Below are 12,398 nucleotides of genomic sequence, written 5' to 3'. Positions count from 1 at the left end.
GAGTCAGAAGTCGGAGCTCACAGCTCACACTTCAGACCTGCATGTGCATGTGCATGTGCATGTGCATGTGCATGTGACAGATCACGTCACGTCGACATCACCTTCTGGATGCCCAGTTGATGCCAGCCGTCAGTGAACGCCCGAGCTCTGGGGCAAGCAGATAGGCGACATGCCGCCTGGTGTCCCGTCTCGGAGGTCCAGACTCCCGACATGTCGACTATCAAGGACGCCCTGGCACGTTTATACAGACCTACGATGAGACAACCACACTCACATTTCAAGCATCAGGCATCATGGCACAGGCATACCTCCCCAATACCATGTCGCTGCAACCGCTGACGGCCGACACGGCTTCACTCCTCAAGCAGAGTCTAGAGGGCATCGTGCGGCAAAATCCACCTTTGGAAAAGGACGACAATAACCTGGGTCTCGCAGCCGGGCACACCGCGCTGGCGTACCTGTTTCTTCGAATGGCCCAGAAACACGCCGACCTACAGATCCATGGCCACGGGTGCATGTACTGGGCGGAGAGGTACATGGCCGGCGATCGTGGCCCTCAACACGTACAAGACAAGAACTGTGGCCTCATGTGCGAGAAGCTCGCCTGGGAGGCCGTCAGGGCCAGCATTACCGGCAGCGAAGAGGCAGTGGCTACGTTCCTCGAAAACGTGCCCAGGCTAGTGGAGCCGACGCCAAAAGGCGAGGACCCGTTCCCCAGTGAGATGCTGTATGGCCGCGCCGCGGTGCTATACTTGCTTCGAATGGTGAGACGATTTGTTCCGAGCAGCGCGGACCCTATAGACGAAGCAATTGGCAGGATATGCCAGAGAATTCTGGAATCCAGGGACAACAGCAAGGGCGGCTGGCTGTGGAAAGGGAAGCGGTACTACGGCGCTGTCCACGGAGACATCGGCGTCATGACGCAAATCGTGCTCAGTGATCCTTCACTGGCACCCAGGCTGAGGACCCGACTTGAGGAGCTGCTCGACATGCAGGCTGACGGTGGAAACTGGCCTGCTACGGATGAGGACAAGGAGGATTCAGACAGACTGGTGCAGTTCTGCCATGGTGCGCCTGGATTTATCTTTGCGCTGCAGTCTCTGCGGCCCTTTTATCCCATGCTTCAGGAGAGGATCGATGGGGCGATTGAAAAGGGGCGCCAAGCGACGTGGGCTCGGGGCCTGCTTGTCAAGGAACCCAGTCTGTGCCATGGCTTGTTTGGGAACGGACTGTAAGTGCTCAGTCAACCTGTGCAATGCTGCGATATGGACACGGCGGCGCGGCTAACCTGTAGAAACCAGTGCTCTCCCCAAGGGGGAGAAACGAGATCATTTCTTGTCTCTCGCGACGCCGGATTCTCTGCAACGATTGCGAAGCGAACATGCCCATCTTTTCAGAAGGGGCAGCTATGGCATGTCGTCATCTCCCTTGTTTAGCTACCTACCCAGCGCGGCATGGACGTGGACCGTCTTTGACGAAGATGAGCCGCGCATCATTTTGTTCAACGACGTTTGATCACATAACGGAGAGCGCTCAGCAGGCCGTCGAAGAAGGAAGCAGAAAAAAAACATGAAGATAAAAACAAAAACAAAATAAAATTCCACGTTGCAGGACATTGGTGGGGAGTGTGCGGCAAGCGTTCAGGCGCCATCACTGACTTGTCGAAGACGTAAAAAGAAACCTTGATACGAGCTGACGAAGCAGGCTATCGCCCCCCCTCCCCTTAGAAAAAGGCTCTTTGTAGCCATCAAAGTCAAAGGTTGCTAAGCGCTGCAGTATAGATTCAGACCCCAAGTACTAGTCTCTCTGGGGATGTTATTGTGGCGTTTAGCGATGAATCCTGCGACAGTAAACTTTGATAAACCCTTGGCCGCCCAATGTGGTAGAGTCTTGGCGGTTTATCGTCCAAAAGCTGCAAACGTTGGTGCCGCAACACACGGCAACAGCCGTTCATTGGTTGACCAGAGGTTTGTACCAAAGCCATCGCGTCAGGTTGAGGCGTGTGAGGGCCACGGCCCGATACGATCCACCAGATCTCGAGGACGGTGGTTGAATCAATTTGCCATGTTGGCAAGGGATCAAAGGCTTTCGGAAGAAGGGAGCCCCGGGGGCGGTTGCGTTGCGCTCTTGGCGAGTGGGTCCTGGTCCGTCTCCGCGTCCGATGCGGCGGGTCCCGGGCTCCTTTGCTCCGTTTGCCAATGCCCCGATGATAGTCCGGCCGCCACACCGTCTGCACGACAAGCCTGCCCGAGTAATGGGTGAACGATGTCGTGCTGCATGGTTCGATTCCCGCGAGTCATCATCGGTGCCATGGCCTTGGCAGCCACCTGGTGTCTCGGTGCAAATGGGGGGACAAAACGGGCGCAAGATCCCTGAAGCCTGCCTGTTGAAGGGATCATCAGGAGCATTCGGAGCAATGTGCCAGCCCTGGCGCGCTGTGATGCGTGCACTATTTGTTTAAAATAGTCGTAGTAGCAATAATGATAAAAAAACAAATAACAAATAAATAAATAATGCAGTTACTGAGAGAGTAAAAATGACGCTAGCAAGGTGAGCGTTCTGACTTCCCGGAGTAGGTGGCAAAAGGCAACAGCGATGAGTAGACTACTGTGCAAGCTGGACAATGTCGCGTACAGAGAATTTCCATCGCGATGGCTGCTTTTGGTGTTGCGGCTGAAGCCAGGCGGCTTAAAGGGAGACGACGAGGGGTGCCGACGATTGAAGACTTGAGAGAAGAACTTTTTCGGGTCGTCTACCTCAATCTCCTGTACTACGTGAGGTAAGAATCCCCTTCCCACAGCGGTAGCGGTCGACGGGGCTCCCAACTTGCCGCCGCCGCCCCTGCTTACGCCTTGTCAGCACCCTCATGCTTCACCGCGAGTACTTCCCCTTCCTGCCGACCCCGGAGTCGGAGCCACGGGGTCCAGTCGACCAGCCCATGCTGGGGGCGCCCGCCCCCGAGGGCTGGTGGGACGACAGCTCCCGACTCCTCTTCGGCGCGGCAGAGCACATCGCCGCCATTCTACACGAGGCCTCCGAGTGTGGCGTGCATCTCATGACGCCCTTTGCCGGGTTCTGCGCATTCTCAGCCGGCTACCTCAACCTCTACGTGGCGAAATACCCCCGAATGAACCTGGGCCGCAGCCCGCGAGCAAGCGACTGTCTCAAAATGTGTCTCGACTACCTGGAAAAGTTTCGACTTGTCTGGAAAATCGCCGACGGATGGGTAAGCCGCCCGCAAGCATGACACGACCGTGGCCACCGTTGCGCTAACATTGAGAGGGCGGCACGCGCAAGATCAAAACGATACACCATGCATCCGTGCTCTACGAGCGAGCAACCGAGGACCGGACACGATACCAGGGGCGCACACGAGCAGACTTTGATACTCTACACCAGTCTGTCCACGAGTTCCGTGTCGTGGATAGATCCGACGCGCATACTCGGGAGATTCGGGGCGCGGAGCGGCCCTCGGCGCAGGCGACTTGGCCGGTTCAAGGGCACGAGCACGAGCACGAGCACGAGCACGAGCTCGACACTAATACCTTGTTGAACCAGCTTTTCGCGGAAGTCAGCAATAACCTCGACGAGCAGGGGGCCTGGTCTCAATGGTGGCCGGCGATTGATCAGGTGGATCTTTAATGAGCTGCGTAATTACATCCGGGGTTTTTTTTTTCGTTGAAGCTTCCAATGAATGAGTGACGACCTTTGATTTTTTTGATTTTTTTTTTAAAAAGGGCTGTAATATCTGGTTTTCTATACATGTCCTATTTTTATTTCCCGGTCTAGAAAAACAGTCAACAGATAATGCACCTCTTCATATGGCTCCCCTCCCGTCACCGCCAACAAATGCATACCTGTCGCGTCAACCATTCGCCGTTTCTCCTTCCAATCACGCCTTTGCAAAGACCTTTCTCGAGTTCATCAGGCGAACAGCAAGCATAAAGAGCATGCCGACAAAAGGCGCCACAACCACGCCAAGAGGACGTTTTTTGAAGCAGCTAAAAAGGCACGTAAATGGCGTCTGGATTCTGTACTAGATCTACTAGAAATTTGGGACGAGAAGGGTGTACATTATAGGCGAAGAGGTTAATAGCGTTATTAGGTTGAAAATTGGCCCGCCTTGGTGTCCGGCCCGCCTTGCTGTCGAGCACCACCTTTGGTGGTGAGGGCTTTTGCTAGCCGAACCACATAAAGTGGGGCGGGCACGATTACTGTACTTCGTACATCACACTCCATGACGTGGTGCCATGTCTCATGTTGCCAGGACAGTCACGAGTCGCAATTTGTCAGCGACATCTTCAGCGGGACTATGGGCCTCGCCCCTGACAGCCGGCTTTCCTCGTTTAACCGACCAATGTCCCAAGCGTGGCAGATCCTCGATGAGAAAGGACGTCGACTGCCGGAAAGAATCGAAACAAGGTCCAGGAAGCGGCTCCGTCCCCCCTCTCTCCTAGATTGGTGGGCACCAGTCTGCGAACATCCGCGGAGTTTGACCGACGACCTCCGTACATAGTGCGCCGTCTCATATCTTCCGAGCACCAATGGGCGCTCTAGATTGGTCCTGCCTGCATCATGGCCCCTGGCAAAACAACGTTTGGATATAATTTCAGTAATTCGTGGGAACGGAGCGTCGGTTTTTATTCTCCTAGTCACCTGATGTCGGCGTGAAGCGAGAATGCGCACATTGGTCGGCTATCAGACAAGAAGGAGGGCGGAAGTAGTGGCGAGGGGTGAGGCGTGAATCAAGACATCGGAGAACCGATGCAGAAAGATGGAAATACAGAATAATGGAGTCATGATAAAAATGGACCAGCTTCGTTTTCCAAAAGGCGCACAACGCTAACCGTGAATCCAGCCACCGCAGCGGCCGGGGCGATATCTTTGGAAATGCAGAAAACTTTGAGCAAGGCGCAGTCGGACTTGGACCGCAAACATCTTGATACATGGAACGTACTACATAGTAGTAGTATAATCGTGCAAATTCCGAGCACGTCATGCGACTGGGGCGGCGTGAGCATGTCCGAACCCCTTCTTCTTCCTGGCCTACGGGCTCTTTGGTCGCTCCAACGGCCCTGCGATTTCGCTGCTGGCACGGGCGCTGCTGGCGGTCATGAGACACGGGTGGCTCACGAGAGACGCCATGTTGTATGACGTGAAGGGCGAGGGAGATGTAAGCCGCTGGCTGACTGGGCTCTTGGCCCGGAAACTTTGATGGCACAAGCTGAGCGCTGCGGTCGTGTCTCGGCGCCGACACAGGCGAGTTTGGCCCGAGAGACCAAGTCCTGTAATTGGCCGCACGGCTCAAATCAAGGCCATGTCAGGACTCAGCCCCCAACTGAAGAGGCAAAATGCCTCGACATTGTTGGCTGGCTCGTCAATTGGGGGCGACGGAGGCCATACATCGGAGCGCGAAGCACCGGCCCCGGTCGCGAAACGACCAAACCATCGTACTGATCCCGTCATACGGGATCCCTGGTCGTCGGGGTCCATCATCAACTTCATCTTACTACCAAGTTCGGGCAGGGTTCAGGTGGTGAAAAGGTCGATAGGCGCGTGACATGCAGCACCCGAGGTTGCGCAGGTTGCAGAGCCATGTGGTCGTATGCAGCAGACGCGGGCCCGCTTCAGGCCATTGAACATTCCTGATTGAATCCTCGCCGACACCAATCCTGATGTGCGTTGAGAGCTGGGTTACGTCGTCGGGCGGAGTTGGGGTTCACAGCCGGAACCAAAAGCATCATGATACTAAGCGGAACCGAACCGACTTTTTTGCAGACTCTGCGGGCTATGTGGCTGTAGCAGCCAACGAGGTGGTCAGGCTTTGCCAATATTGCGACGTCTGGGACCCAAAGCTGCACCGAGTGTTCTTGCGGCCCACGAAGAATCCGAAGTCATTGTTGAAGCTTCTAGAAGTTGGGTGCAAATCCGGTGATGATATTTGCAGCTGTTGCGGCCGGCAGTTGGGGTGTGGAATCTGTGAGGGAAGTGGCTTCGTGCTCGTGGTGGCTCAAAACTAAACCACCGACGCCAGAGATGATGATATCTTTTTCCCCTCCCACGAAGCAAAGGAATTGGGAATTACGAAGGCATTCTGGCATCGACAGGGGGGATTTCGACTGGCAGACTGGCGGACTGGCGACCGCCTGGTCATGAAAGTTCTTCCAGCTCCGCAAGGAAGGCGTGGGCGGAGGCCTTGGGTGGGGCGCCTGCCACTTTGTTCTACGTCCTACTTGGTGAATAGCCTAGTCATGACAATGCGTGGAGGCATCGTCATCCAAATCCCACTGGGCTACGCAGTATTTGGCACAAGTATCGAGGGCCGTACTACAGCCTTGGATATGTACAAACCCGCTATTCACTGCCGTCTCGCGCCAAGAAGGAGAGGAAGAAGAAGATAATACACCTACCGAGCACATTACGTCAAGTGCTACTCCGTACAGCTGACGTGGATGGAGCAGGAGATGGTCCCAGATACCGACACGGCTTGCTGTGCAGGTTGGGGCGTTATTCCCATTGATTGAGCAGTTATTCCCGCACGCGGTGCCGTCCGGCTGGGGTTGCCGACCATAACACAGACTGGTAGTGGTAACTACTCGGTGCTCATCACGCCATTCAGGTCTGGTTGCTCGGCCGTTTCTTCCCGCCTGGCCTGTATGCCAAGAAAAATCAATCTTCCCTCGCCATCGACAGCCCGCTACGGCTTTCTCTCATGGCAAGCTTCTCGGTTCGAAAAACGCCCGAGTGCCCTGCGTTAATTGTGCGGTCCGGCCGTGGCGAAGAGACATGCAAGGAACTTCTGCTGTCGACTCTTTGCGTTCTTACGGACAGCCTCGGCCGAGTTACAGTCTTCGATCGATCCTGCAGACATTTCCTTTGTGGATTTGGTTGAAGGCAATTGGAGGTAGCCTTGTATGATCCGGACGAAATAGACATGCGCACGTCCAACCGCGGCCCTTGACACACGTCACACGTCGGAACACACAAAGAAGACGTACAAAACCGCGTCGGGAGGCTAACGCCAGCCTCGGCGAGGCGCACAGAAAAACTGGAACAGCCGGGCCACAAATTATGGACGCCGATTTCGCTGTCTTTGGGGAGAGGGGTGGGGGGGTTCGTGCAGACAGAAATACTTGCCTACGGACTTCTGCAAGGGTTACGTGGTGAGGCACGCACTAGCCTCGAGAACGATTTATCAACCGACCAGACAGCGATCGATCATCAACTGCTTACTGACTAGGCGAGGCGTCGATTAAAAGAATAAATAGGTCAAGGGATTGTGCCAGGCTTCAAACTAGGCAAGAACTTGCTCCATCTTAGTCGAACACTCATAGCGTAAGGAAATGTGCCCCTGGCGCCATGGTGTAATCTAATGAGCTGATGAATTATCTATGACAAAATGAATCGCCGAGGGCTTTTCATTAAAGGTGCGAAATGGCAACTAGGTGTCCCCGCGGGACTTGGATTGGGTCGGGGTCGGCTATAAGAAATGTCCGGACTCCACCGGCCACAGCCATCGTCAGTCACACACACACACATCGGGGGAAGCGCGATGTAAGTCCGTGGATTCTCAAGCCACGGCGTTGTTGTGCGAGCGGACCACTGACAGCACGCTCAGCTACGCTAGCGAGGCCAACATCACTCACCCGTGGCTCAGTCTCGTTAGTTGTATCAACGGCCATGTGAATATGCACAAAACATGTCATCCACAAGGGGTCGTAGCACGCGCCAACCACGCAGACGCCGGACAAGGAAAGACTCAAAAACATTCCCCGCCAGACTTCCTGGGACCCAGCAGAGAGTTCGTTCATCGATCGGGTCAGAAAGAAAAGGGGAGAAGACAACAGGTCCGGCGGGGCAACACTGGCGTCTTTCTCATAAGTATGAACAGTCAATCCTATACAAGGAGCTTGGTACCCAGCCCCATGCAGTTATATAAGCTGTCGCGGAGGATTACCAATTGGTTACCCAAGCTTCCTGCCTCAAATCACCACCTGCGCGTGGCTGATACGGGGCTGCTCTGGCTTCGGACCCAACGAAGTGGGAAGAGCCCACAGGCAATGGGATGGGGAATGGCTGCTCTGGAGCTCCATAACGGCGAGAGATAACCCAAGTGCTGACTGGTTTGGTTGGTAATGCTTGGCTATTGCCCAAGTGCCCAGCGGCATGGCACTGACGGCCCATTAAAATGCACCTCAATGCCCGAGGCTTGGCCGGGAATCTGTTAAGGCGTCCAACCAGAAACCTCTTGGTGGTGTAATACTTTTCCGTTGTCCTCCCACCCTTCCGTTCACCCAAAGCTCACTCACAACACTGACTGCAAAAACGGCATGTGGGATCCTGCCTTGTATGCAACTCCGCCTCAACCTGGGAAGAGAGACAGAATTCTTCGGCGACGGCACCTGTTCATGGCGGTTCCGTCTCGTCTCGCTTAAATACGCCACAAGACGCCGAGCCGTTGTGTTGCAATAGGACGACTTTTATAAGTCGTCTCTTGACTAGCGACGATGGTGCGGTCCTGGTTCCTGGGCGCGAGCCGTTTTCATCGATGATTCCATGATGGAAGGAAACTAAGGTATGTAACGAGGCTAAATTTTGCATTGCATTGTCCGGTCAAAGGGAGATGAAAGAACATGGCTCGCAGACACAACAGAAGTCGTCTGCACAGCGGCCGGTATTAGTTCAAACGCGACGGAATGTCTTGGTAGTGATTGTCGACATCAATGACGAGAACATGGGGTCAATATTCACGAGTAAGAGCTCCAGTAGCAGCTCCAATTGCCACCAAAGGTAGTTCCGACACGACGGGTCGGTGAGACAATTCTGGGCTATGCCGACTTGCCAGGCGTGATGTAAAGACACTTGCATATCAGGCGCCCGCTATCAAGGCGAGTGCAGTCGTCATGCATTGCGAACGCGAGTGGGGGGTGGGAGGAGGTTTAACCGTTTCAACCGTTAAGTTAAGGCTAAAATTAGACGAGGACGTCAGGACAGAAGATACTGGGGGTCAAGAAAACAAAGGGAAAAATAAGAGTTGGGGCATACGAAGTCTTCGGAAAGCTATGGCCGATGAAGCAAGAAGAGATCAATGATGCACATGGCCGCTGTGTAAGCGGACCACGTACCACGTACCATTTGAAACTCACACCAGCACCGGTCTGAGCAGCTAAAACATGCGCTTCGCTGACGAGGATATGGCTGGAAAGGGTCGGAAAGGGGTAGCCGCCCAGACTGCAGAGTATAGGGCCAAAGACGACAAGCATCCTGGTCGAAGCCGGTCTCGTTACGTGGTTGGGACTTGGGAGCACTCTTGGCTGGGTCGTCGCGGCACGTTTTGACGAAGGCCTCATGGAAAACAGTCGCTGCAAAGTTGTCGAATGACGATGTCTTGCAAGGAATTGATCAGCGATGACATTGAATGCAGGGCTGATGGGCCGGACGTGTCGAGTCTGACGCTATTGCGAGCAGATTGCCCGGGCTACTTATCGACTGGTGGGGAAAAAAAATCATGAGCCAGGCCAGTCAGTTCATGTCGACAGTTGAAGCCAAGCAACATTCCCTGTGGCTCCACCCACAGCGTCTGGTACGCAATGGCACAGGCCACGCGAAGAAAAACGCACCCCCCCCCCGGTCCTGTCTCGCCATCTCGGACATGAACACGCCGCCGACAGGACAGCAGACTGGCAGACTGGAGGACTGACGGGCAGTCAGACAGCTGGCTGGCGGGTCTCTAACCACACCCCTCGGAGCGCTACTTTGCGCGCCCCCAGCGTCTGGTACGCAATGGCCCAGGCCACGCGAAGAAAAACCCCCCCCCCCCCCGGTCCTGTCTCGCCATCTCGGACATGAACACGCCGCCGACAGGACAGCAGACTGGCAGACTGGAGGACTGACGGGCAGTCAGACAGCTGGCTGGCGGGTCTCTAACCACACCCCTCGGAGCGCTACTTTGCGCGATACTCGGCCTCGCAGACCAGCATTGGCTCGATCTTGCAGCCCTTGGCTGGCCAGCCCAAGCCCAGCCCAGAGAGGCGCAAAACGCAACCAGCGAGCGATGCCCTCGAGCAGGCAGTCGATTCATCACCGCCAAAGCCATGGTTGATCCCTGACGATGATGTGAGACTGAGTCCAAGCTGACCTCGCTGCCCTAGGACAGGACAGGACAGGACAGGACAGGACAGGACGACAGGGCCCAGGAGGGCAGGGCAGGCAGTTGACCCTACAGAGTACTGCTCACTACTTCCATGTCGGTACTTGGTGCTGAGCATGTAACTACTCCGTCCGTCCGTCCGTAACTCATTCATTAATCAGCCCGCGCCCCTCTCCTCGGGCCGTCGAGTCATTTTCGCCTTTCCGGTCCAAAGGCCGTTTCCCACCTACACGTTCGCCATGGCTGTTTATATAACCTGCCCCCTCCCCCCCCCTCCTGCCCCCCCCCCCCCCGGTTTTGCCCTAATTACAAACCAGTTTGGCAAGGACCTGGAATTAAATTCGCATTCTACTTCCCAACGAGCTTGCCGTCTCCATCATCTTGTTCATACTTAGCCGCGAGCTCGCTGTCCGTACTCTGCAGGCCGGCCCTCACTCCGACTCACTCTCACATTTATATCATGGGATCACATAGCTTACCGTCGCCCCCGGCGGAGGAGAATAAATCCGGCGCCTCAAGAAAGAGCTCGTCCGCCTCAAAGTCGGTCAAGTCCACGAGTCGTGTTTCCAAGCGTGCTAGTACTGGTGCTGCTGCCGTTCACCATCATGACCATGTCGCCCACGCTGCTGGCATGGATGGCCGACATAAGCGAGTCTGGAAGGCTTGTGAGAGATGTAGGATGAAAAAGACAAAGGTACTGTGAACCATGATATAAGTGGATTCTTTCTCCCCCTTGCCTCTACAGAGACGAGAAATGAGATAAATGAAATGTTAAGAAAAACAATATAAAAAAACTAACATCACGGCTGCTAGTGTGACGGTGAATTTCCCTGTAAGAGATGCAAAGACGACGGTCTTGTCTGCACTGCGGGAGTGCGCAAGAAGGTCGAGTACAAGCAGCTGCCTCGAGGGTATGTGACATCATGTCTCGCATCGCACGAATGCCCCAGTCTCTTCGTCTTCTTTTGCGCTGACAGAGTAATGGCCAGATACGCCGAGGTTCTTGAAAACACGCAATTCGCCCTCATCGCTACCGTTCACAAGTTGTACAACATGGTTCGCAACTCACAGCCGTGGGATCTTGGTGAGCCCGACCTCAGCGACCGTGGCCTGCCCGTCATCCACGACATCGCGCAGAAGCTCGGCTGCATCCGGCCCAACAGCGACGTCGACCTCCCCGTGCACTCGGTGTTTCCCGAGGACGAGGCTGGCATGACGGAACTCGCCCGTCAGCTCGAGGAGCAACAGAGCAAGGACGGCGACAGTCAGAGGGACGTCAAGGACACAGACTCGTCTAGCTATCAGCGAAACGACCGTGCCTCGTCTTCCGAGCTCGACCATTCCGACTTTGAGGACTACCGCAAGGCCGCGTTCGGCAGCGGCAACGCCATGACTCTATCACCGCAGAGCTACGCGGGCAGCAACGACTTCGACTTCAGTCCTACCGTGCCAGAAATGGACCCCAGTGCCATGTTCGCCTCGCACAACCAGTCCATGCCGAATTTCTCCACGTGGTCCATGCCCAAATCCCAAAACAGTGGACTGGCAGTGCACTTCCTGCAGCACGCCGACTCCCTACGGAGCGTGGGGATGATGAACCATCAGTCCATGATTGACCCTGAATTCGGCACCATCAAACCCGACATCCTGTCATGTCCCCATACCGACGCCATGATGGGCATGGGCGACCCTATGATTTACAGCGGCTTTGACAACGATTCGATGAGGATCTAAGTGGCGCAACACAACACGCTTGAACGGTGCATTTTTTCGGTTCAGAGGGGAGGAATACCACTCTTGCTTGTCACGAGGGGGCGAGAGACGAAGCGCGCAGGATGGGTAATAGCCATTCGTTTGCGGATGAGCTGGTTCCAAGGGCCCTGGCGAACAGGCCCGTGTATCACATGGCGAGCATTACATGACGAGAGCACGACAGGCATGACTCTGGACTGCGGCCGGAGGGAGAAGGGAGAGGCGGGAGGCGCGGAAGGAAATGGAGTCTGATGCAATGGGGAAATGGCGTTTCATGCTCTCGATGGCTCCTTGTGTGGAAAAACTTTGGGTTTACCATTTTGGTTTGGCGTTGGGGGTAAAATCTGGACGGAGTAGAGGACTATAGAGCCGGGTCGGGGGCCGCTACTTTGTAGCCCCATGTTTAATGTCATGATTTCTCTCATGATTTTTCGCCTGTTCTCCTGACGGGAGCCACGACGATGTGCCGATGACAATGATGATGGTTATGGTTGCC

The 12,398-nt window shown here is 55.1% G+C and overlaps 3 protein-coding genes across 3 annotated transcripts; all 3 read left to right on the top strand.

Moving 5' to 3' along the window:
- Nucleotides 1-293: 293 nt before the first annotated feature.
- On the top strand, nt 294-1,515 carry MAM_03303 (LanC-like protein 1; the record flags this gene model as incomplete). The annotated part of the gene is made up of 2 exons (XM_040822102.1): nt 294-1,231; nt 1,302-1,515. 2 exons carry the CDS (start codon nt 294-296, stop codon nt 1,513-1,515), a joined length of 1,152 nt encoding a protein of 383 aa, XP_040679907.1.
- A 1,136-nt stretch (nt 1,516-2,651) lies between these two features.
- Nucleotides 2,652-3,642, top strand: MAM_03302 (uncharacterized protein; the record flags this gene model as incomplete). Its single annotated transcript, XM_040822101.1, has 3 exons — nt 2,652-2,779; nt 2,860-3,226; nt 3,283-3,642. 3 exons carry the CDS (start codon nt 2,652-2,654, stop codon nt 3,640-3,642), a joined length of 855 nt encoding a protein of 284 aa, XP_040679906.1.
- Nucleotides 3,643-10,610: 6,968 nt separating this feature from the next.
- MAM_03301 (uncharacterized protein) lies at nt 10,611-11,884 on the top strand (the record flags this gene model as incomplete). The annotated part of the gene is made up of 3 exons (XM_040822100.1): nt 10,611-10,815; nt 10,998-11,061; nt 11,140-11,884. The coding sequence occupies 3 exons, from the start codon at nt 10,611-10,613 to the stop codon at nt 11,882-11,884; spliced, it is 1,014 nt and encodes a 337-aa protein (XP_040679905.1).
- Between the last annotated feature and the right edge of the window lie 514 nt (nt 11,885-12,398).

The sequence above is a fragment of the Metarhizium album genome (assembly GCF_000804445.1).
Source record: "Metarhizium album ARSEF 1941 chromosome Unknown scaffold_6, whole genome shotgun sequence".
Lineage (NCBI taxonomy): Eukaryota > Fungi > Ascomycota > Sordariomycetes > Hypocreales > Clavicipitaceae > Metarhizium > Metarhizium album.
This window is presented reverse-complemented; position numbering and strand designations above follow the sequence as displayed.